Consider the following 22865-nt stretch of genomic DNA (forward strand, 5'->3'; position numbering starts at 1 on the left):
GACTGCTTATTCCAGGGTTGTAACCAAGTCACAAGTCAATCTCACTTTTATAGTTTTGACTCGAGTCAAGTCGAGTCATTTTCAATTCACCACCGAGTCCAGTCTGAGTCCAAGTCAGCGATCAGAGGTCTATAATGTAAACATGGAATGACAACGACCGATTTTGAAGCTTCGTTCCGCTTCGCTGAGGCTGTATTCAGGATCGTTTTTGCGTAAGCGACTGTAGGATTTCTGGCAATCCAAAAGTTATCTTTCAGAGCGCAGAATTTACTGAATCTGGTCTTGATCGTAAGCTACTGTTTTTCCGATTTCGAAAATATAAATTTAAATATGATCGGGCACTGATCCTCCTATAATCCGCCCACCAAAGTCTGAAATATCGTCATTGTCCCAACAATCGGAGAGCCGCAACGGGTCATTGTTTTGCGGTTATCCTATTGTTCTGAACAATGCACATTTCAGATGTTGATGGCAATTTTTCGTCAAAGTCTGGAGCCTGACCATATTTTTATTTATATTCTTGAAATCAGTATGCAACAGTAGCTATCGATCAAGATCATATTCAGTAAATTCCGCGCTCTGGGAGATAACTTTTCCAATGTCCATAATGAATCTTAGATCATTACCGGCTGCATCACGACTAATGCTTGAATCAAACCAAACATGGACGTAAAAAAGAATGTATTGAAGCGGTGCGGTAGTTACATTTCTTTAGAGTCCCAATGTAAGCTATACCTGGTCGGCCCATATATCCTCTGAGCATACGGGATTGTGTCCAGAATCCATACCACATGGTGTGCTGCACCAGTTTGGTGATAACTAATATACTTTACCTGCACTGCACCCAGAAAGGCAGGACCACTTGGCGTAATCTCAATCATATCAGATAGGTATTTCTGGGATCTATAAGTTCACAAGCATTCGCTGTTTCACCTCTGTCATGCCTGAAGGAGGGTATTGTTGTTCTGAACCTATCGTTATCTAGTTTTAACACTAAAAATTCAATGACCAAGTGTCTCATTTTAGTACAATGCGCTTGCAGAATCATCATTGCCGTTAGCGTACTTCTTGAACTAGTAGAAGCACATAATCAGCAAACCGCCGTGGTCGTGATCATTGAAGCATAGCTGATTAACCAATCAAGATAGCAATCAATATAGCCAATCAATATAGCTCAGTGATCAAGAGACGTGATTTCGTGATTACTAGCAGAGATGAGCGGATTTGAAATTTCTATGTCCTAATCCAATCCAAATCCAAACATTCAAATCCAAATCCTAATCCTAATCCATAACTTTTTCATATTCAAATCCATGTCCAATCCTAATCCGATTCCAACTGGAAATTCAGAATAAATACTAATTTATGCAATGGAGGGATTCGAAAATTTTCTTTCACAACCAACGATTCACTTGATTCAAGATAACTTAGTAAGTTTGAATGCAGATAAGACCGAGATGCTCCTTTTAAATAACGCTAGTCATAGTTTCACTGTGGACAATGTGGGACTTTTACAACACTTGCAAGTGAATGCAATTTGATGTAAGCATCTGATAAGTGCCAAGCATAACCCGCTGATTCAGCCGATCCCTAGAGCATTCAAAACTTCAACTATGTACTACAACCTGAGCCCAATAAGATCGCACAAATTATAGTGTCATTGTTAAGTTTTATATTTGCATTCAATAATGATATATCCTTTCTGAAACTAGAAATCCGTCGCCACTTGCATCAGCGTCTATGCTTTCCCTCGTTGAAAACAAGACATATAGGCTACGGCGGTTTCCTTCACAATAAAGCGATCAAGCTTTAGACGTTTTTGTGAAGCAGCTGTTGTTTGTTCATCATGTATTTCGTACCTCAACATACCCTCAATCAATCCTAAATCCTTATCTATCAGCCTACACACAATGCGCTTTCAGAATCGCCGCCGGTAGCAGACTCTTTGATCACCTAATCAACAAGCTGCTGCTGTCGTGGTCATTGAGGCATAGCCGATTAGCTAATCAAGAGCCGTGCTTTCGTGGTTACTAGTCTTCTCACCGTTCTATGGTCGGCGGCACGCCCATTCTTCGGCAGCAACTTTCAAACGCTTTGCACGAAATCTTAACGGCCTTCCTGTGAGCTTCTTTTAGGCCCATTGTCGTTTTTTATCAATAATCTATAGAATAAGACATTACAACGTAGGATTTGTAAGATTTTCCAAATTTTGGACAACCCTAGTGGACATCAATCTTAAACAAATCTCCATATGTGACTCAGCAAAATATCTTGGCGTCACCATTGATGCCAAAATGTCCTGGAAGCAGCATATTGAATGCACAATATCAAAACTAGCTCGGTGTGTGGGAATAATGACCCGTCTGCAATCTTTTGTTTCCAGATCAGTACTACGAACCATCTATTTCTCTCTTTTCCACTCTCACCTGCAATATGGAATCGTAGTATGGGGAAGTGCATGCACAACATTTTTGTGCAGAATTCGAACCCTGCAAAACCGTGCGATACGGCTGATCTCATCTGTACCTTTACGTACTAAACTATCGCCTTACTACCGTAAGCACCGAATTTTGCAAGTTGACAAACTATACCGCTTCGAAGTATCAAAAGTCATTCACAAATATTTTTCCAATAGTTTGCCTCCTGTGTTTGATGACTTTTTCATACCTGCCAAAAATGTCCACTCCCACTACACGAGATCCTCGTCTAAAGGAAACATCTACTTACCCCCACCCAATAGCAACCTAACTAAGAGATCTATCGACTACTCGGGACCTATCATCTGGAATGCATTACCACCACACATCCGTGAATTGCCTTATAATAGATTCAAAAAAGCCCTACTTGATCACCTCTTGTCGTTACACTAACACTGTTGCCCTACCTCGCCCAGACATTGCTTCATTGATCATTTGCTACCATCGTTTAATTTGTCTTCTATTTTATTTTTTTAACTACTGTAACCTTTTTTACAGCCAGACTGCTTAGAGTCAAGTGTACCTGTTTGATGCTGGTGTGATCAGACTAGATGACCTTCACGGTCTTATCGATCATTCCTATCTAATACTGAATACTGTGCAAGCATATTTTCTGTACCACCATCACTGCCGTCTGTTATGTATTTTGGTTGGATGAAAATAAAGACTCTCTCTCTCTCTCTCTCTCTCTCATAAGTACATTAATAACTGATCTGAATAAAGTTTGTCGCCATCCGCCACACGACATTTCAATCTCCCAGAAAATAGGTAAATCCAATCCAAATCCTAATCCGTTCTGAAAAAAATGTCTAATCCAAATCCAATCCATCAAATATGCCGGACCTGATGTGTGGAACAGTATCCCGCCGGCCATCCGACAGTCGACGAGCATGTCCACATTCAAGTCGAAATACAAGCAATTACTACTAAATAAATACAGTCCATACTCAAGATTACAGGACCACGACTGACCTATCGATCTCGCTTCCCATGACATGCCGCCCTATTTCTTGTCGCATTCTTCTTCTATACTATCTTCTTTACTTTCATTCAGTGTGCATGCATGCCTCCTCTTTACATCGCCTAGGCCAAGGTGGGTGTCAGATTCCATAGACTACTCCTAGTCGCTTCGACATCTTCCTGTCTTTTCATTGTATCGCATTTTTGTGGTGTATTGAACTGATAAAATTGCTAATAAACCAATGATGATGATGATGATGATCCAAATCCGACAAAATTTCACAAATCCTGTTTTTTCAAAACCTAATCCTAATCCATGCTCATCTCTGGTTACTAGTCTCCTCGCCGTTCTATGGTCGCTAACACGCCCAGTCGCCCACTCCATGGCAGCTACTTTCAAACGCATTTAGACAAATGTTAAAGACTTTCCTGTGAGCTTATTGCAGGCTCATTGACGTTTTTTATCAATAATCTACAGAATGAGACATGGATACGCATCTTTTTTGAGATTTTACAAATTTTTGACAACCCTACTGGTCATGGAAACACGGCCGACATGTACAACGCATGCGACATGGCCCTTCGGCCGTGCCGACACCCTCCTATCTTTTCATAACATCGCAATCTTGTGGAGTGTATCCATCTGATAAAATTATTAATAGTACTAAACTGAAAGCTGAACTGAACTCGATGTATTCATTGAATAGTAGGTCACATTGTGCATTCTGTGTGTCTTGCTCAGATAAAAATATAATCTGGTGATTATTATGTATATTTTCCGCTTAGGAAATCCCATGAAGCCCGGCTGACAGAACTAAGCAGCAGTGATGCACGTGCATTTGGGATAGAACTTCAGAATAACGCTAAACAAAAACTTCGTACTGTTGATTTATCAGAATGTCAGGCTATCTTGTTTCAGCCTAAGTTACTGTTATAATCCTTTGCCTTGTGTTTACATCGCAAGAGAGAATGTATATTTCTTAACCGTCCAAATCATAACGTAAATATGATAAACAGTACAATAACGCAGATAATCAAGGATATAGACAGGAGGCTGTATAAGATGACAGAGTCACCAGAGCCGAGTTGTATCTGTACTATGCAATTGTTGCGCTCTCCTTGTCAACGATTGTCGCCTCGTGGCTAAGATACACGGCTTATCAGTGATTCCAATAGTCATTAAGATGACTTTACTTCAGTCCGTCACTCAATTCAATAATGTATACCTGGATTACACGAAATATTGAAGAAATTGTGAAGAGAAGCATGCACATCACAAATAGTAGCCTATATACATTTATCTGAAATAGGCAGGAAACGAATAATAGGCATGAAACATCTCTGGAAACAAACAATGTCTGTCCGTCAATCTCATGCATCATTGCATGTATTCTATAACATATGCCGTAAACATTTGTAAGACTTTAACGTCATAATACTGGAGGAAGCTATTCCCTATTCCACCGACCCGGTCGATTGTATGTTTTTTTCGCAATAATGGCACGCTAACTTTATAAGGTAAATTTGGCGGTGAGGACGAATGTGTATTGTACTCGTCGTATGCATTAGATTCTGAAGTGAAGCAGTAGTTGAATTCAGCAATGAGCTAATACTAGGCTGACAATTAGAAACGTATTAGTCTCAAGTCTCAATCAACTTTTCATTATTTCAGAACCAACGCAGATGGGTGATTATGATGTTCATAAATGCGAACTTTTCGAATTCACGCCTGCGGCCATACAGTGCATGGCCGCGTATGAGTTCCCAAAAGCGTCAGAAAAGTGCATAGGGCTCTTAGCTGTGGGCAGAGAGAACGGATCTATCGAAGTTTATCGGCACACAGAAGGCGGATTCCATTGTTACCTCAAAATTCCAGGATCTTCAGATATACATTTGCAAGATTTGTGTTTTTATAATGGAAGACTCTTTTCTGCCCAATTGGAAGGGGTGATATGCGAGTATAGCTTGACGAGTGGATCGAGATTATATTTCGAAGAAAGCTATGGTGGTGCTGTCTGGTGTTTGGCTGTGGCAAATGGAATTGGAAAGCTAGCTACTGGATGTGAAGATGGAAGTTTGAAGCTATTTGGATGTTCTGGGGAAAGACTGGAATTCGAAAAAAACATGTTAGGACAAGAGGAAAGAATATTATGTTGTTCCTTTCATCCCAACAATAAATACATTGCCTCCGGCTCTATAAATGTGATAAGAATTTGGCATTGCGAAAAAGGCCACTCCGTCCACAGAATCCGATTAGACGAGGGCATGAAAGAAAACTTGATATGGCGAGTTAAAATGCTTAGCGATAGTACTGTGATCAGTGGTGATTCTAAGGGAAACATTTGTTTTTGGGATATGAAAAATGAAACACAGTCCCAATCGTTCCGTATTCACAAAAGTGGCGTGTTGGCGTTGTGTGTTTCGCAAGACGAATCTACTGTATATGCAGCTGGTATCGATCCAAGATTGGTCTCTCTGAATCGCACTGCTGAGAAAACCTCTGACACACCCACACCATTAGGTATGGAACCGTCTCCCGATCCTGAAGTGACCTGGGTGAAAGGTATCACGAGACACGACCACAGTCATGATGTCCGTGCGTTGACGATTGTAGGCAAATATCTAACTTCTGGTGGTGTTGATACAAGAATTTTTGTTCAAGACACAACTAATTTAAGGCGTGTGAAGACGAAAAGCATAGCGCCTTTCCCACACGATAACAGGTGTCATTTCGCCTCGGATGCTGAACTTGTGCTGTTGCAATACCCGAGATATTTGGATATATGGAGACTAGGCGCTACAGGAAATACTCCGGGCACTATTGTCGATGGTGACAGAGTTCCACTTGATGAACCGCCGGTAAAGATTTGTCAGATTAAGTTGCAGTCCCGTAATCATGACGATATTTCATGTTCAGCAATTTCAATCAATGGCAAATGGGTTGCGTACGGAACGTGCAGCACCTTCAAGCTGCTGTGGTTGAACTGCAAAGATGAGGAGTCTGAGGACATTGCCATTACCAAGATTCCTACTCCGTGGGTGAATTCGCTGATTGCTGTCTCTTTCTGCCCTGGCTCGAAGCATGTTGTCGTTTCGGCACAGAGCAGTTTTATCTATGTCCTGAATCTACATAGCTCCGGTCGTGTACATTTGAAGCATGTGATTAAACCAGAAGGACCTCCCAACCCAGCTGTTAAAATCACTTGTAATAGCTCATACACTGCCACATTGGACCTGACGGATAGAATCAAGGTTTATTCACTGGACGAACCCGACTTGAAATGTACTCTTCCAAATAACACTTGTTATCCTACTGCATTTGCGTTCAAGCCTTCTTCCAATTGCTTATTCGTAGCCTACCATGATCACTCCGTTATTGAGTATAACGTGGAGAAGGAATCATACACCGAGTGGTGCAAACAGGCCGTGAAAGCCGGATTTAATTTAGCTCTTTATTCTGGACAGTTTTCAGCTAAGGCTAAAGCGCTGCATAGCTGGAAAACTTCCCCCATCACACGGATTTCTTTCGCGAATGCGGAATTGCAGAAAGTCGTCTTCATATCTCATGAAGAAGTTTATTTCATGCCGTATTCCACGGATGTGTTTCGCACAGCAGAATCGTCCCACGGCAAAGACCGAAAGAGGAAGTCTCCAGTTCACAGTGTCAAAAAATATTCTGCGTTTCGACATAACTTATTGTTTGAATTTTTTCGAAATGATTCTTCCATTATCTCTGTTGAGAGGCAGTGGGAAGATATTTCCAGCCAACTGCCAGAGGCTTTGTACTTGAAGAAGTTTGCTAGATAAGTATTCCTTTGTGATGAATATTAAACTGCATTGTCATTATGTTTGTGTTGAGAATGCAGAAGATAGTATGGAAATAGGCAAGCCATGCATTGGTGAAGCTCATAGCAAAGGTCAGGACCAGAAGTCACTTCCGCTGTTAGCATTGGGACATCAAATTCACATTGTTTTGTTGTGTTGCATTGGAGACTGTTAATGTTGGACATATCTGAAGTAATAGGCACACTAATACATTAATACATTTTGAGTGTCATGATTCTTCTTTGCGATTGACTGGAGATAAAACTTGTATACTGATGTTATGAGGCGTTCAAAGTAAGCGTGTTATATGTTCATGATAAAATGTCATCTAAACATGTCATTTCAGAAGTAGGAGGCGCGACGCTGCGCATTGAATATCAAAATTATTGATTGAAACTGACTACGGCGGTGGGTAAACAAAGTCGGCAAACCGTTGAATATTTCTTACATAATGCCTAGAATACGTCAACAATTGATCGAACGTGCATTCGTTTATTAAAATTTTCAGCAATTTGCCGGATAATCCAGCATTGACTGATGGTAACGTATGGAGGCTTTTTAAATACATTCAGGACATGTTTTGTGATACGATTGTTGATATACAATGTTCTTTCCAATTCTCTATTACTTGCTGAAGACAGCCCCGGCGAATGTCCGCCGAAAATATTCGGGTTCTTCAGTAAAGCATGGATCCAATATTAGGGATGGTGTGAACCTCTGAAAGGTTCAGGTTTGTGTGAACGTGAACCTTTTTGAAAGGTTCTGTGTGAACGCGAACGTGAACCTGATGACGTCACGTGACATCATATTGGTAATTCCAACCCTATCTTTCAATGAAGTGATAGCCTATATTAATGTACAGTTGTACAGGATACCTAGCGACGACTCGGGTCACACAATGCAACAATGCTGATGCGTTTTAAATGTCGCTAAATGTATCAACTGAGGCAATCAAAGTATATAATACTCTCATAAAATCAATATCTTCCGTCGCTTTGCCAACAATTTCGACAAGGACTTATCAGGGAATATACACTTACCCCTTACGGTCTAGGCCAGACCGGACAATATATTTGGCGTCTGGGTATTGCTACATTGATATTGAGCAGAGTGTATAATGGGTTTCTATACTTGCTACCGATATCACCCCATTAATAAGTTATACAGCAGTAGTCAACCCCTCAATCGCACGGATTTGGTTTTAATGATGTAGTAAAGATATTGAGTCATGATTGACCCCGTACGCCTTCTCGATTTTTTACATCAGACAACGATATCAATCTTATTGATGGGTTGAATAAGCATCATTCGCTGACTACGTATTTCGCTCGTGATGTTTTGTGATCGCGGGTCAAGTTCACAGCAGAGAGTCACTAAATATTCACAAACGGAAAGCTGGATATTTCGAGCAAACTTTTGTAACAAAGCAAGTAAAACTTTTGAGATTGTCAAGGTGCATGCTCGTTTAGTGTTGATTTTTAATGCTGCCAGCGCCATGCATAGAGTGGCCCGCAGTTGAAATGCAATAAATTTGAACCAAAGATGTTATAATATTATAATTGTAATACATGAAAAAGGTTCACAGTGCAGAACCTACCAAGGTTCTGTTGTGAACGCGAACCTCTAAATTTCCGAGGTTCACACACAGAACGCGAACGTGAACCTCAAGTTCACACCATCCCTATCCAATATGTCGCCATATGAGATATAGACCATGGCCGGCCTTGATATTTCAAAGGCCGCAGGAAATGTTTTCGTGAATTCGTGTCGACTTAATGTACTTTGTACAAGATACCTATAGCGACGACTCGGGCCACATAATGACACAATGCTGAAGTACATATTGGCGTTTTAAACGTCAAATGAATCAACTGGGGCAATCAAATGATATAATAATCCCATAAAATCAATAACTTCCGTCGCGTTAATTGCCAACATTTTCGACGAGGACTTGCAAGGGAACATAATAAGCTGACGCCTTAACGGTCCAGCAGGGCTCCGAGTCACAAGTCAATCTCACTTTTATAGTTGTGACTCGAGTCAAGTCGAGTCATTTCAATTCACCACCGAGTCAAGTCCGAGTCCAAGTCAGCGAGCAAAGGGTCGAGTCCGAGTCATGGAATTATGACTCGAGTCCAAGTCATTGTGTTGACTGCTCAGTTTCCAGTTAAATTCTTGGTAAACCCACTCTTTATAACTCTGTCTGGTGATATCGAATGGTTCGCATTTATAATATATCAATTTTCCTCACTTTTAGCAGTTTCTGGTCGCATTTTCAAGTACCAGTACCAACAGATGAAATCCCAATAGTGTGTTGGCTTCAGAATTACAATGAAATGTCGGTCTTGGTCGTCTGAGTCTCGAGTCAATGACTTGGTTCGAGTCATGCGCAATGACTCGAGTCCAAGTCGAGTCAATAGACAGATTGACTCAAGTCGAGTCGAGTCATTTCCGCATTTTGCAAAAATGACTCGAGTCAAGGCGAGTCATCAGAAAATCGTGACTCGAGTCGATTCATGACTCGAGTCTTTACAACCCTGCGTACCAGACCAGACAATGTATTCGACGTCTGAGTATTGCTACGCTGATATTGAGCAGAGTTTAAAACTGGTTTCTACTTTCTATACTTGTTACCGATATTACCCCAGTTATACAGCCACGCAAGGATTTGTTATTTTGATACAATAAACATATGAAATCAAGATTGACCCCGTACGCCTGCTAAATTTTTTTCATCAGAAAACGATATCGAGTTCATTGATTGGTTGAATATAGGGCTGGGCAAAATCGAGTACCTGAGTGATTCGATTCTGAATCACGTAACATGCTTCGAGTCGAGTCGAGTAATCGAGTATCACTCACTATGGCGTCATAACAGACCGTGATTTGTGACAGTTTAAATGTGTACCTTTATGCCACCACGAAGAATATATTGCCTGTTATCCATCACATTAAAGATATTTTATTATTTTTTCGACAACACCGATTTTATTGCACTTGGTGACAATGTTGCGGAACGATCCTGATTTCGGAAATCTGTTCGTTCCAGCAACTTTGTAGCTTTGTATTATATGTTTCGTCTGCTACGATATACGGCCAATCAAGGTTTCAAGGCTTCAACAGTGAAAATTGCTGTCGAAACTATAATTCTCGTTGATAAATTAACTTCCGGTGGCGAGGAGCGTATAATTCCAGTACTCGAAAAAATCGTCTTTTATTACTCGGCTCGAATCATCACAATTAATACTCGATTCAGATTCGAGTACTCGAATCATTATGCCCAGCCCTTGTTGAATATAATGAATAAGCATCATTCGCTGACTAGCTACATCTAGTGTATTTCACTCTTGATGTTGTGTGATTGCGGTTCAAGCTCCCAGCAGAGAGTCACTAAATATTCGACCAAACTATAAACAAAGCAAGTAAAATTTTTGTGGTTGTCATGGTGCATGCTCGTTTAGAGTTGATCTTTTATATGCTGCGAGCGCCATGCATATAGTGGCCCGCAGTTGAAATGCAATAAATTTCCGCCAAAGATGTTGTAATGAAGTGAAAATTGTAATATATGAAAAAGGTTCACAGTGCAGAACCTACCAGCGTTCATTTGTGAACGTGAACCTCTACATTTTGGAGGTTCACACGCAGAACGCCGACGCGAACCTCGCGTTCACATTCACACCATCCTGATACTTTTACCATGGTCCCGACTTCCGAGCTTTCCATTGATCGGTCGGCATTAGGAACGTCAATTTTATTCGATCATGCAAGCACAATCTTCTCGGGACGCTTTGGGGGTGACGAATTATGACGGCATTTTGAATTCTAATCTTCGATTTCGGGAGACCCTCGTGAACTTACTAACATGTTTGATCTTCCCAGTAAATAAAGCTTGAAATTTTCGCGACTCTGCCCGATGGCATATTATTATTATTATTATTATTGGCATTTTACAGTGGTGCTTCTCGCCTTTTCCAGGCTATGTGCACCACGACAGTAATTTTTGTAATGTTCATATATCTTCGTCTTTGGTAATCTTGGGGACGACTTCTTCACTCTTTCGCTCATTCAGATGTCAGTCTCTCTCGCACCCATGCGTCCCCTTCGTGGTCTTTGCTGCCGACTTGTAGCACGGCTCACTTTCAGTCTGGGCTTTTCAATACACTGCAACTGCAGTGAGGTCGGCGATGAGGAGCCCAGAGAAACCTCCGACACATAGAAGTTGGTCCGAATCGGGATTCGAACCACAACCATTGGTGTCGTGACGCTGGCGCTTAACCAACTGCGCCACTCGCTTCCCCCCCCCCGATGGCATATAATTTTAACTTTGCCGAGGCATGATTTGACCGTGCATATGCCGTAGCAGACCATGACATGCTTGTAGAGAAATCCATTGAAATTGTGTCGTTTAAAAGCGTAGCTACAATGAGGATTTGACCCCTTCAACCCAGCCCGCATAATATCGGTCCAAGTATTCAGCGTTATGGTCCGTCCGACCACGGAATCGGAAATAGATTTCCAGTCGTCCTGAGATATTTCAAAGGTGCATCGATCTGGCACATTTTCACCAGTCCAGACCAATGATATATATACATAATGGTATAATATCATTGGTCTGGACTGGTGAAAATGTGCCAGATCGATGCACCTTTGACCTCTTTCGAAACGGATCAGTCGGGGCTCGATCTAGATTAGGCTGTAGCTCAGAAGGAATTTCCAACCCATGAATGTTCAACTTGAGCGGCGAGCCTCTTCGATTAGCAGTTAGAGTACTAACAGAGCGGGTAATATTCAAACATGTGCTAGCTTCATCACTTTCACGTGGTCGAGAGTGATGCTCGGAAGAAGATGAATCACCGGGAGAATTCACTTCCGTAGTAGATGCACTTGCACATCCCTCACGATCTGACGAGATGTTGTGATCAGAGCTCTTATCATGCGATAGCTGCGAACAACTATCCGGTATGCTCATACCAGCAGCATTTTCGTCGGTCCCCACTGTTTTCATTGGTGATCCAACCGCAATATCGACCAGCGCGACACAAGTTTCGCTGTCGGGTGTAGGCCTACATTTGAAATCCACCTGCTCGGTATCGCCCGGACCTGCGGAATCAATATTACTGATTGACTCGACATTATCTGATCGCGAGTCAATCTCGGTCAAACCTCGCCAAAATATCAGTTTCGTGTTTCCTCCAAAACTTCAGTCCTTTTCTAATTACATTTCGCTTAACTTTTCTGTTGAAATGACGATGACCGTAGGAGGTAGTATACGTGGAAATTCCAGAATCCAGGAACCTTGGCATCTCTCACGCCATACGCATGCATTGCTTCAGCAAAATTGCCTACATTTAACTTCATCACAAACTTCGATCGCTATTGCAGATATCTTGTGATCATTCACCTCCGAAGTCCAATTCAAGGTGACAGAGTCAACTACACTATAAATGGTATACTTCCGTCAATACATTTGATACCCCAACAACGCTAGTAGCCCAGGGTTGTAATGACTCGAGTCATGACTCGAGTCAGACTCGAGTCACGATTTTTTTGTGACTCGACTTGACTCGAGTCATTTTCTTGAAATGGGAAAATGACTCGACTCGAGTCAATATTTGGATTGACTCGACTTGTACTCGAGTCATTACGCATGACTCGACTCAAGTCATTGACTCGGCTTATTTTATGTGACTTGAAGATGAAGAAAGTTGCGAATCACAATGGTTAGATCAACGCATGTGACGAATTCTGTCGACATCGCTATTTATCACCACTGCTTTCGTTGCACTCGTCTGATATCAGATATGCGCCGCCGTAAAAACAAAAGACAATGGTACATATAGTAGCAAAGAGCAATGCATTGTACAAAATAATCCAGTGATGAAGAGGTAATAGATCCTCCGCAATCAAAGTACTCAAGACTTTTCAATTATACAAGCAAACAATCGAAGTTCAATTAGAGCCAAAGAAATGACTCAGATGGTCAAGTAGCCTACTTGGAAGAGACTGATAAGCTCGTGTGTAGATTTGAAGGCGATGATTATTTGCATTTTTGGCCGACCAGAAGGGATGAGTATCTAATGCTCTTCAGTGTGGTTCAAAATTACTTTTCAATTCCTGCATCTAATGCACCAGAGGAACGTGTATCCAGTGGATGTGGATTATTCTAAGGCCATGCCGCCTCAACATATATGAGAATCTCCTTTCCACTTTAGCATTTTTCAAGTGTAACTCATTGATTTGATCTGCTGTCTGTGAAAACACACAATACCCTCCGTCCGTTTGACGTTTTGTTAGGTATGTGCATTGTGCACGTGATAATAATGAATGGCTAATGTTGTGTGATATTTGTACAATAGGGCCGATCAAAAATACCTTCTTTTTTATTCTACTGGGTGGCTACTTGATAAAATTGCTACGTTGCATAAAAAGAACACTGAATCTGGCCTAATTTGAAAAAGTGCAATCAATGAAATGAGAGGAGAAAATTTTGGATTTGAAAATACATGGAGTATTTTTAGTGAGGAATGATTTCATATAATATAATTACATACTAGCAGTAAGTCGACTATTTTTTCATATCCAAAATATTCCATTCTAATAACTTCGCTTCTTCTAGTTGGAATTGAGCCAAATTTTCTATGAATCATATTTTTACACAATCTAAAAATATCATGAGGTAGCCGGTATATTTCGAAAGTCTCTATTTGTAATTAATCCAAAATATTTTCTCTTAGCATTGCTTTCTACTGGTTGGAATTAAGCCAAATTTAAGTTCTTTTAGATATTCTAACAATTTTAAGAAGTAGCCTCTTTTTTGAGATTCTGTCCTCATTTTTGAGAATTTTTTGGTAAATGTAGGGCAAATTAGAAAACAGTAAATCAGCACTAAAGTAACGATCCGGCGACTATTTCGGCAGCTGAGCAGAAAAGTTGACCTTTTTTCTGGTCAACCACCTGATATGATGTGAAAGCAAAACTGTACCTCTACATAAGCGTTTATCTGTTGATTCATTACCAGCTTGCATCTAGCTAGACGTGAATTCGTAGGTCCTCTATCAGATAGTATGTAGACGTGAATTCGTTAATTCTCTATAAGCTATTTGTGAGCGGTCGTCGATGTGCTCGTAATAAAAACTGAATGCTTTTATTTGTGATATATCAGACTGACAAGACAGATATTTGATTTATAGTTCTAAGATTAGTAACGTTATCGTATTGGCGGCCTGTCTCGTCTATCTGTAGCATCGGTATATGAGGCCAGGAGCTGTCTGTTATCTGCCTAACTCTAACTAAATAAACTTGTGCCAAGACTATGTTAGGGACAAAATAAGCATGTTTGGCAAGCAAGGAATTCGATATCACCCAAGCAGGATTGAAAACATAAGTTGAACATGACTTCAATACTGTGACTTGGACTCGACTCGAGTCATAACACTATGACTCGGACTTGACCCTTAAAACGGTGACTTGGACTCGGACTCGAGTCGGTGATGAATTGAAAATGACTCGACTCGACTCGAGTCAAAACCACAAAAGTCAGATTGACTCGTGACTCGGAACCATGTGACTTGGTTACAACCCTGTAGTAGCCTATAGCTGAAAAAAACATATATAAACTCTAACTAGGTGAAATAGCAAATGTGTAACACATACATATGCTACAATTATGCATAACCCTGTTATATTAAAAAAAGACATAGGCCCGCCACTCTCGTAGGCTACGTATAACTTCCTGGTGTGTACCGCTAATTACTGAAAACCAGACGACAACACGCGCGTATTATGTTACACCAGGGGTCGGCAACCTTTTGCTAGTCGCGGGCCAAATTTCAGGTGCACAACATTTTGGCGGGCCGGACCGGAATTTTTCTTAAAACTATAGTTAACAGTCACGTCGGTATATTACCCTACAATGCTGCAATCTCAATCATACAAATCACAAAAAGAGCAAAACACATGTATTTACACTTCAACAACGCAGGATAAATGTGACACTTGGCGCAGCTTGCTTTGTGTTAGATTTTCAACTTCTGGCAACAAGTCAGATGAAGCTAGAATCAGGCCATATTCAGAATGTGCGTTGGGATACGTGATCTTAGCTTGCTCTTCGTGAATTTCATTGTTGAAAACTATTGTTCACATGCGCACGTGCTACCAAAAGTCGATGCTATTTCTTTTGCATTGTTGGTCAAGCTGGGATGAAGACCCATTTCAAGAACGTACTCTTTGTCAAAGTCAATCAGCGATATGCTCTTTGTATGAAATTTGTCATTCAATTCAACTGCATGGCATTTCAAATGGGCCCATTTGAAATTTTCTGGCAATGGTATTGGCGCCCACATTAACCGGAGTACTGGGTATAGTCAGAATTTATTTTGTACAGAACGAATGTCGGAAAAGCGGATGGAAATTCATTAATTAAATTTGGTATATCACAGTTACAAATGTATAGTGCTGGTACTAGGTTTACTCTCCTCCAGTATAGGAAAGTGAGCTTATTTAGTTGTTTCCTCCTGAAGTTGCAAATTCAATTTGTTTAGATGTGACGTTAAATGTTCAACGAAAGCAAGATTAGATACCCATTTTCGATGACAAGATTATGAGTCGGCGATGTTTGTATTTTCAAGGAAAATTGATATTTCATTTCTCAGTTCATACACTCGTGCAAGCATCTCGACGTAACAAAGCATGTACCCGTTTTGCCAGTGACACTTGCAACCGACGGGTTTGCCCAAGACACAGAAAACTTCAGAAGAACGCATATTGCTTGGAATGCCGAACAGCTTCTTGTAGTTGAAGTGCTATATGTTTCGTTGTTCTTGTGTTTGAAATATACGTGACAAAGCAATGCTTATTGGGGTAGGCCTATCTTTACTATTGCTTTTGGGTCTGCATTCATTACAGTGGAACATATTGACTCAAAGGCTTTTCGCGTGCGCCTTGTCAGGAGTTAGCGACACAAGAAGAGCTTACTGAAATATAGACATACGAAAACCAAATTGGCAAAATATGCCGTAACAATGCAATAATAAAAAGGATCGCTAACAGCTGTACCGGTACTCCGGTAGTCATAACAAAGTGACAAGAGAAAATCAAATCATACAAAACACAGACAATTAGCGGTATTTTATTTAATATTTTAGGATTGCATAGATAGGCCTACTCTTTGTGCTTGTTATTGTGCCGTTAACTCTTTGATGGGGGCACACGGGGGATCTTTGAGGTGATGGATTCTGCTGTGGTGAATGTGGTTCTGAGAGCAATATTCAAGTTCAGTACCGCCAGTAACATTTGAGGTATCTCTGCGCTTCTCTGAGAGCTATTAAGGTGATTAACATTTAAAAAGTGGTATTCTGCGACTCACGCAGCAGCCTGATTCTAAAATCGGAATATGACGAACCCGGACGGGGCTCGTTCACTTTCGGACCAAAAACCCTTTTTCTCCGTAACGCTGTACTGAGTTTGGCCCGAAAGTGAACGAGCCCCGTAGGTTCGTGAATTACATGTTCCGGAATCATCATCCGTAAGTGGAAGAAAACATTATAAATTTTGACATTTTTCGAAGCAGTGCTGCACTGCAGATTGGAACTCATTACGAAACGGCGGGCCGTATTCTTGTGGTAACTAATCATTTCGTCGCGGGCCGGACGATTTCGCTTGGCGGGCCGGATCCGGCCCGCGGGCCGTAGGTTGCCGACCCTTGTGTTACACTATAATTACAGCGAAGCAGGAGATTTCATCGACATCAGCTCGATATATCATACCGTAACCAAGTTTCAAGAACTATATATAATGTCCAAGGCGGGAATCTGTTATATCCTGATAAATTTTGACATGATTCAGTTCGCTTGGAAGAGTCCGCCGACGCTATAATCTATTTCATTTCGGACACATAAGTCTGATAGCTCGTCTTTGTTCATAACCGGAAAAATAACTATGCCTTCGTCATTTTAGCGCAACAATGGCGCGAAGAAACAATACTCGACGTTACAGCTCGTCGCATACACGTCGCGTATCGCGAGCGAGTGATCCGAATTTAACCGTTTCAAATGCGACTGATGGGAGTGCGATGGATCAATACATTTGGGACAAGCAGATTACTCTCGACTATAGGGCTGTGCAAAATCGAGCACCCGAGTGATTCGATTCTGAATCACGTAATATGCTTCGAGTCGAGTCCAGTAATCGAGTATCACTCATTATGACGTCATAGCAGAATGTAATATATCAATGTTCAAATATGTACCTTTTAAACGACCACAAAGAATATAATGCCAATTAGGCTATCTATATCACATTAAAGATATTTTGGTATATTCTCGACCTTACCGATTTCATTGCACTAGGTGACAATGTTGTCGGATATGACTTCGGAAATATGTTATTTCCAGTACCGTACTTTATGTTTCGTATGCTACGATACGGCCGATCAAGGTTTCAAGGCTTCAACAGTGAAAATTAGTATCGAAACTACAATTCTCGTTGATAAATTAACTTTCAGTGGCGAGGAGCGTATAATTTCAGAGCTCAAAAAATCGCCTTTTACTACTCGACTCGAATCATTAAAATTAATAGGCCTACTCGATTCAGATTCGAGTACTCGAATCATTGCGACCAGCCCTACTCTCGACGAGTAATGTGATGACCATTCGGTAATGTCAGGGATATCTAGAACTAGAGTCCTAGATCCACGGGTAGGCCTAATAATGTCCAATCTCGGTCACTGGCGTAGCAGCATGTGCTGCCGCCCCTGGTTCTCGCTTAAAATGCCGCCCCCCTAAGTAGACCGCAGCAAATTTTGACATAGATTCATGTTCAAGCAATCTTGTCACGGTCTCAACGTTAATAAGGCCAAAAATAATATAGACAAGAAATAGCGAACGAATGTATATTGTGCAAATAGAAAATCAATAGCCGCCTCAAAGCAAAATCAGCGATAATATCCTCAAATTCAAGTTTTTGAACGTATAGTCTCTTTCTACAGACAGAATGGATAGAGCTGATAGCCGATCATCACTCATCGTAGAACGTAAATAAGACTTAATCAGTTTGAGCTTTGAGAAGCTCCTCACACAACTCGCAGTTGAAACACCAATGTTCTGATAAGTTTCAGACACGAGCATAAATATGGTGTCGAATCAAGTTGCTCTGCATTAACTAACCACTGTAAAACATCCGACGCTGTTGCACTACGATCAAACGTGGTTTCGCTGCTCCGCACCAGCCTCTAAACCAGAGGTCTCAAACACGCGGCCCGCGAGACCATTTTGTGCGGCCCGCGACGGCATTTTGGAATTTCAAGTATTCACCAATATATTCAAGTGCCGTATATATTTTTTAGATCTAATAACTTAAAGTTCACGCTAAAACTACTATAAAACAACCGAAATCTCAACAAACTTCACTATCACATCATACTTGTAGAAGATACCATGCTGTGGAAGATTGGCTATTACGTATCATTTCTAGTTTATAATGATAAGACATGACCCGTTGATAATTCGTGACTGAAATTTGTGATTTGGTTTGATGAGACCTTTTCGTTACTAGATTTCGGATTGACTGGGTGATTAAATTAAAATGACTCGAGTTGAGTCGGGTCAAACGTTAAAATCAGAGAAGGATTTGCGACTCGGAACGGTGACTTGGTTGGTAATCTTACGGTCGCAACAATCTATGAAACTGTCATGGGGAATAGTAATATTTCAAAAGGTTGTAGCTTGCGTTGCGTGGGGTATAGCTATCTAATCAGGTCAATATGGCAGCCAATGGTATTCTGTGACCCCCGTGACGTATAGTTGAATATATGCTAGGTGTTGTTTGTTCTCTTTATTCATGTTATTATCGTTGGCGAGTAAGGCAGATACGCTCTACAGCTGCACTGTAAAAAATCTGGTAGATTTACTGGGAAATCTCTGTAAATTTTACAACGAATTACCGGTCGCAGCCAATTACTGAACGTAGCTTGTAATTTTACATTTTGATATGTAATATTACCTTAATTTAGCTGTGAAGTCAAGTTACCAGAATTTCTTCGCAAAATTACTGACAGTTACTCGTTACTGCAGTTTACCAGGCTATTGGCAAAATTGATTAGCTTCAAAATCGCTGCAGCCAATGTATACGGGGAACTGAATGTTACTGATATATCATTCTCGTGGTGATTTGTCCTGATTCAACCTCGTTCGCGAAACTGGGGTCTGTCATACGGAAATTGGTGGCCCTAGTACCAATTTCAGTACAGCAGTGGCGGCTCGTGACAATATCGGGTGGTGGGGCAAGGGCCGCAAGCGACTTTTTATCAAGATGACGTCACAATGACGTTTTCCAACGTAAACAAGTAACTTAATGATGTTACGGTAACATGAATTTCCCGACAACAGTGATTTTAACGTATGTGCCACGAGAGGTCTGCCGGTGAGCTGTGACTTGAAGTGTGGTAACTGCGTAAACGGCGTACGGAACAAAGATTCAACGCGGTTCATGTTCGCACTAGACCTGACTAATTATCTGCAGAAATGGAAATGACTATAACTCGAGAGATTGCGTAAGCCTAATTGGAAAGGTCAACGAGTTCGGACACATACCCAATTGTTATCTCATACATTGGGTCTGTCATATTGAATCCAAAACATCATTCTGAAGAACCAAGAATAGCAGTCTCGGAAACTCGGTCTCGGTACAGCATAGGAGATTTTGGCCTTGAAACTGGAGACTGTAACACGACACATATGGTTTTATTACTGTCTATAGGTCTGCTGCGAAATCGCCTTTGGAAAATATATTACCGAATATATACGTGGGTGAAAGCCGTACACTGTTACATGACATCATCGAGAAGTAGCCTCATGGCCCTTTTCGGTATGGTACACTGTCAAAATAATGCAAACAGACCGAATTTTGCGTAAAATTTACTGAGGAATAGGCTGATCAAGTGATCAGCTGTTAGCCGACATCGAAAACGAAATAGCTATCGCGCTTGACAGGGGGTTGTAAGCAAATGGCTTGAAGGCCACAATTTCACGGTGAAATTGACATTGGAGAATATAATATCAAAGTAAATATTTGAATGCAAATGAGAATGATATCATCATCTCGTCACCTATCTCAGTATGGAACACAGTTAACGTTACCACAGATACACCGGCTTTTGCGTGAAATCCGCAATGCGTTGTAGGCTAAAGTGTCAGATCTGAGCACATCTCTACCATATTCGACCTTGATAACGAAATTACTGCCCTAATCATTGAGTGTCAACCTTGAGACTTGGCACAGCGTTCGATACTAAAATCAAAACACACCGTGCAAAATCTCATGACAGATCTAGGTAAGGAGCATCGTTAAAATCAATAGAGACCAATACCGGCTTTGCGTAAAATCTGTTAGCGATAAATGACGAGTCAGCTCTCACTCGACTTAGGAAACGAAATTACCACTAACATAGTTCAGTGACAAACTTAAAACTTGGTACAGCGTTCGATATTAACATTAAGACTTACTGTGCCAAATGTCATAACCGATCTCAGTATTGAACATCGTCAAAATCAATGGATACCAATACCGGCTTTCGAGTAAAATCTGTTTGCGATACATGACGGATCAGCACACACTCAACTTCGGAAACGGATTTACTACCCTAAACTTTAAGTAGAAACCCTGAAACTTGGGGCAATGTTAAATACCACCATCACGACATGACATACCAAGTTTCAAGAGTTTTCATGGTGTGAAACACCATCAAAATCGACCTATACCAGCAAAGGTCGACTAAACGCATATGACGGTAACCGAGTTCAGATATAGATACGATTGTTACATCACACCTTAGGGGCACAGACCTATTGAGCCCCGGTTGCTCGGTAATTTTATGAATAGGAGAGAGTAAATCACCGTTTCTTTATTGTGCGCGGCTTTGAGAGAATAGACAGTCAAAGCTTGTTATGAGCGCAACCGGGGCAAGCCCCGGCTAGGCATTCGCAAAGCGAAAACACAGAAGAGGATTCGATTTTCGCAGAGACTTCGCTATATATGGGCATTTACAAGCGAAAGGACAAGAAGAATACGATTTTCGCTGTGATTTCGGTATATATAGATTGTTGTGCGTCTATAAATGGTAAAGAATTGTTATTGAACAGAATTTTAGGTGGGGCAATGCCCCAGTTGCCCTATAGGACGAGCCGCCACTGCAGTACAGTATATAGTAGGGTACAAGAAACAACTGGCAATCGTAGCTAATGTGGTTTTACACCATGGCCATTATATTATATTATAAGGCTATGGCTATACGGCCGGTGTCGCCGGTTACATTCGTCGTCACGGATAGAACTGATAAGTTAGAAAATCAGTTTAGGATGTATAATATTGTTTGGGAAACTAGAAATATCAGCACCGCATGCTCATTTGATCATTTGTTAATGGCGGACAAGGCGACCAGTAATGGGTTACATTAGGTTACCGTTACGCGTTACTGGGTTTCTCAGATTCGTTGTAAACAACCAACGCACAACTGTGACATCACAAGCAGCGTCTCGTTAAGTAAGTACAGTAAGTAGTGAACAACACTTGGAATAAATATCAATTTATACGAGATTAGATGAAAAAGAAAGGGACTATATGTAATAATAAATGTTTCTGTGTGGAAAACGGTTGCCAGTAAACTCGCCCCAAAGTAAATTCGGCCCGTCGAATTCGGCCCTCGGTCACTTTGGCCGTCGGTAAATTCGGCCCTCGGTAAATTCGGCCAGGGCCAGAGTAACAATAACAGTTACAATACCATTACCTGACCTGAACCCTAACCCTAATCCTAACCTAACTCTAATCCTAACCTAACCCTAATCCTAACCTAACCCTACTCTTAACCTAACCCTAATCCTAACCCTAATCCTAACCTAACCCTAATCCTAACCTAACCCTAAACCTAACCTAACCCTAATCCTAACCCTAACATAATCCTAACCCTAACGCTAATCCTAACCCTAAACGTAACCCCTAACCTCCAAATCACTTGATAATATTATAATTATGTAATATAATACACATTATTAGTTATTAGGTTTAGGGTTAGGATTAGCGTTTGGGTTAGGTCAGGTTAGGATCAGGGTTAGGTTAGGATTAGGGTTAGGTTAGGATTAGGGTTAGGGTTAGGTTAGAATTAGGGTTAGGATTAGTGTTAGGGTTCAGGTTAGATAATATTATAATTATGTAATATAATACATATTATTAGTTCGTAATACAATTTCACACAATGTTCTCCGAGGGCCGAATATACCGATTGAATTCGGCTGTCGGTAAATTCGGCCCCGTAAACATCGGCATATATATATACATATATATATTTATACGCATACCCTGTTCCCCAAATCACTTGATAATAATATAATTATGAAATTAATTCACATTAATAGTTGGTAATACATTTTTATAAAAAATTCTCCGAGGGCAGAATTGACCAAGTAACCAGTGAATTGACCGGTGAATTCGGCCGTCGGTAAATTCGGTCCCCGTGAATATCCGCGCTATCTCCCGTGATTACGCGATCTACGCATACCCTGACATCCAAATCACTTAATAATAGTATAATTATGTAATTAATTCATGTTAACG

General features: G+C 40.9%; 2 protein-coding genes across 2 annotated transcripts in view; one reads left to right on the forward strand and one right to left on the reverse strand.

Annotated features, from left to right (window-relative positions):
• Positions 1–22865, reverse strand: part of LOC145458561 (nondiscriminating glutamyl-tRNA synthetase EARS2, mitochondrial-like) — a 205182-nt gene that overhangs the window by 24600 nt on the left and 157717 nt on the right. The gene's annotated exons all lie outside the window — the stretch shown is intronic.
• LOC145458902 (U3 small nucleolar RNA-associated protein 4 homolog) lies at positions 4343–7488 on the forward strand. Its single transcript, XM_080337410.1, has one exon. It carries the CDS (start codon positions 5121–5123, stop codon positions 7242–7244), a length of 2124 nt encoding a protein of 707 aa, XP_080193536.1. The 5' UTR covers positions 4343–5120; the 3' UTR covers positions 7245–7488.

This window comes from Botryllus schlosseri, chromosome 16 (genome assembly GCF_051294905.1).
Source record: "Botryllus schlosseri isolate E-star chromosome 16, Bs_hap1, whole genome shotgun sequence".
NCBI classification, from domain to species: Eukaryota; Metazoa; Chordata; class Ascidiacea; order Stolidobranchia; family Styelidae; genus Botryllus; species Botryllus schlosseri.

What these genes read in the sequence shown, in the direction of transcription:
- LOC145458902 (XM_080337410.1), top strand. Translation starts at nt 5,121, where the DNA reads ATGGGTGATTATGATGTTCATAAATGCGAACTTTTCGAATTCACGCCT.